Below are 2316 nucleotides of genomic sequence, written 5' to 3'. Positions count from 1 at the left end.
GACACGAATGCAGCTGAACAACATTTGGCATTGAGAAGTTCTTGCTTTGACCTTTTAGAAGATACAAAGCAACACTTCTTGCTGAGGATTGGCAAAAGTGACACAAAGAGGGACTAAAACAAAATTTTGAGAAATTTGAGACAAAACGGACTAGGAACCTTAAAGGAGGACTGAGCGACTCTTCCTGCTGAGGATCGGCAAAGGTAACCCAAAGGCGGACTAAAACCACATTTTACTCTTGAGAAATTTGAGGCAAAATTGGCAAGGAACTTTTGAACTACGCTTATTGCTGAGGATTGGCAAAAGAAACCTAAAGATGGACTAAAACCAAATTTTAGACACTTGCTAGGAACATTAAAGGAGGACTGAGCGACTCCTCCCGCTGAGGTTCGGCAAAAGTGACCCAAAGACGGACCAAAACCAAATTTTGAGAAATTTGAGATGACATTGGCAAGGAACTTTTGAGGAGATCTAAACTACGCTTATTACAGAGGATTGGCAAAAGTGACCCTAAGACGGACTAAAACCAAATTTTACTCAGAGAAATTTAAAACGACACTTGCTAGGAACCTTAAAGGAGGACTGAGCGATGCTTCTTGCTTAGGATTGGCAAAAGTGACCCAAACACGAACAAATAAAAATTAATTTGGAGAAATTTGAGACAAATCTGGCAAGGAATCTTCTGGAAGGATTCAGAACGACACTTCTTGCTGAGCATCGGCAAAAGTGGCCCAAAGACGGACTAAAACTAAATTATGAGGATTTTGAGACGACATTGGCAAGGAACTTTTGAGGAGATCTGAACCACGCTTATTGCTGAGGATTGGCTAAAGTCACCCAAACACGGACTAAAACCAAATTTTGATCTGAGAAATTAGAGACGACACTTGCTAGGAACCTTAAAGGAGGACTGAGCGACGTTTCCCGCTGAGGATCGGCAAAAGCGCCGACCTCTTTGCCAAGGAAGGCCGAGGCAATTACCCATAGTCGTAGCTCCTGCAAGCGTAAAGGTGTCGTCGCGGTTGTGGCCCGAGGAGTCGTGGTACTCAGAGGGTGGAGAGATGGTGAATACGGGCATGCAGTTGATCAGCTTCACCTGCGCTGTAACCGGATGGGTGATGGCTATAGCGGTGACGGCGCTTCCACAATGGAAGGTTACGGCCTTTATCGGCAGCAACATCCTAACCTCGGAGATCGTTTGGCAGGGAATCTGGATGAACTGCATTTACCAAACCACTGGGCATATGCAATGCAAAACCTACGACTCCATGCTGGCTCTGCCGCCTGATATCCAAGCGGCTCGGGCGTTGATGTGCATTGCCATATTTTTGGGCTGGTTGTCCTGCACCGTATCTTGCTGTGGAATGAAATGCACCACCTGCGCAGGGGACGATCGCCATGCCAAAGCTGGCATAGCGCTGTCCGGTGGGGTTCTGTTCATCCTCACGGGCCTGTGCGTTCTGGTGCCGGTCTCCTGGACCGCAAACACTGTGGTGCAGGATTTCTACAACCCTAATGTTCCCCTTCAGCATAAGCGAGAGTTGGGTCAGGCCATATATTTGGGATGGGCGGCGGCGGTTATTCTTATGATTAGCGGGGCGGTTCTGAGCAGCACATGCCCACACATGGAGAGAGGAGGATATCGACGCGGATACATCGGCCGAAGCTTCGCAAATTCGCGAGCTTCTGCTCCAGACCCGCCCAAACCCATCACCACCAGCAGCCTTCCTCTCAAAGAGTACGTATGATAGAGAGGCGTCAATACACTGCAAATAATGCTGCTCTTATGGTCCAAACATCTAAATATTCTGAAATCAAGAGGCACTTTCTAGAAAAGTAAGATGACATTTTTTCTTGTTTTCTGTGGGGAAAATCTACATGAGTTTTTGCTTAAAACAGGCGAAATGATCTGCTAATGGGGTGAGAAAAATAATCTGATTTCTGTTTGGGACGGAAGATTTCAATCAGAAATCAGATTATTTTTCTCACCCCATTGGCAGATCATTTTGCCTGTTTTAAGCAAAAACATTTAGATTTTTTAACCCTTAGAAAACTTACATCATGTTACTTTTCAGTAAATGCATCTTGATTTAAAATTTGTTCGACATTTAGACCAGAAACAAGACAAAAATACTGAGTAAGAAGAGCATTTTTTTGCAGTGAACAAAATGCTCCTTTTACCGTAGTATTTTTGTTGTTTCCAGTCTAAATATCTACACATTTTTTAAAGTCAAGATGCATTTAGTAGATCAGTAAAATGACATATTTTTTCTTGTTTTGTTGAAAATAAAATCAAAATGAAGTGAAAACGACATA

At 43.9% G+C, this 2316-nt stretch overlaps 1 protein-coding gene across 1 annotated transcript; it reads left to right on the top strand.

The window, feature by feature from the left end:
* Nucleotides 1-760: 760 nt before the first annotated feature.
* cldn35 (claudin 35) lies at nucleotides 761-1772 on the top strand. The gene has a single exon (XM_067425455.1). It carries the CDS (start codon nucleotides 1062-1064, stop codon nucleotides 1746-1748), a length of 687 nt encoding a protein of 228 aa, XP_067281556.1. The 5' UTR covers nucleotides 761-1061; the 3' UTR covers nucleotides 1749-1772.
* Nucleotides 1773-2316: the final 544 nt, after the last annotated feature.

The sequence above is a fragment of the Pseudorasbora parva genome, chromosome 19, assembly GCF_024679245.1.
Source record: "Pseudorasbora parva isolate DD20220531a chromosome 19, ASM2467924v1, whole genome shotgun sequence".
Classification (NCBI taxonomy): Eukaryota; Metazoa; Chordata; class Actinopteri; order Cypriniformes; family Gobionidae; genus Pseudorasbora; species Pseudorasbora parva.
The sequence above is the reverse complement of the archived record's forward strand: the minus strand, read 5'-3'. Positions and strand labels throughout refer to the sequence as shown.

Excerpts from the sequence above, each read along its gene's own strand:
- cldn35 (XM_067425455.1), top strand. The coding sequence starts at position 1,062 with ATGGTGAATACGGGCATGCAGTTGATCAGCTTCACCTGCGCTGTAACC.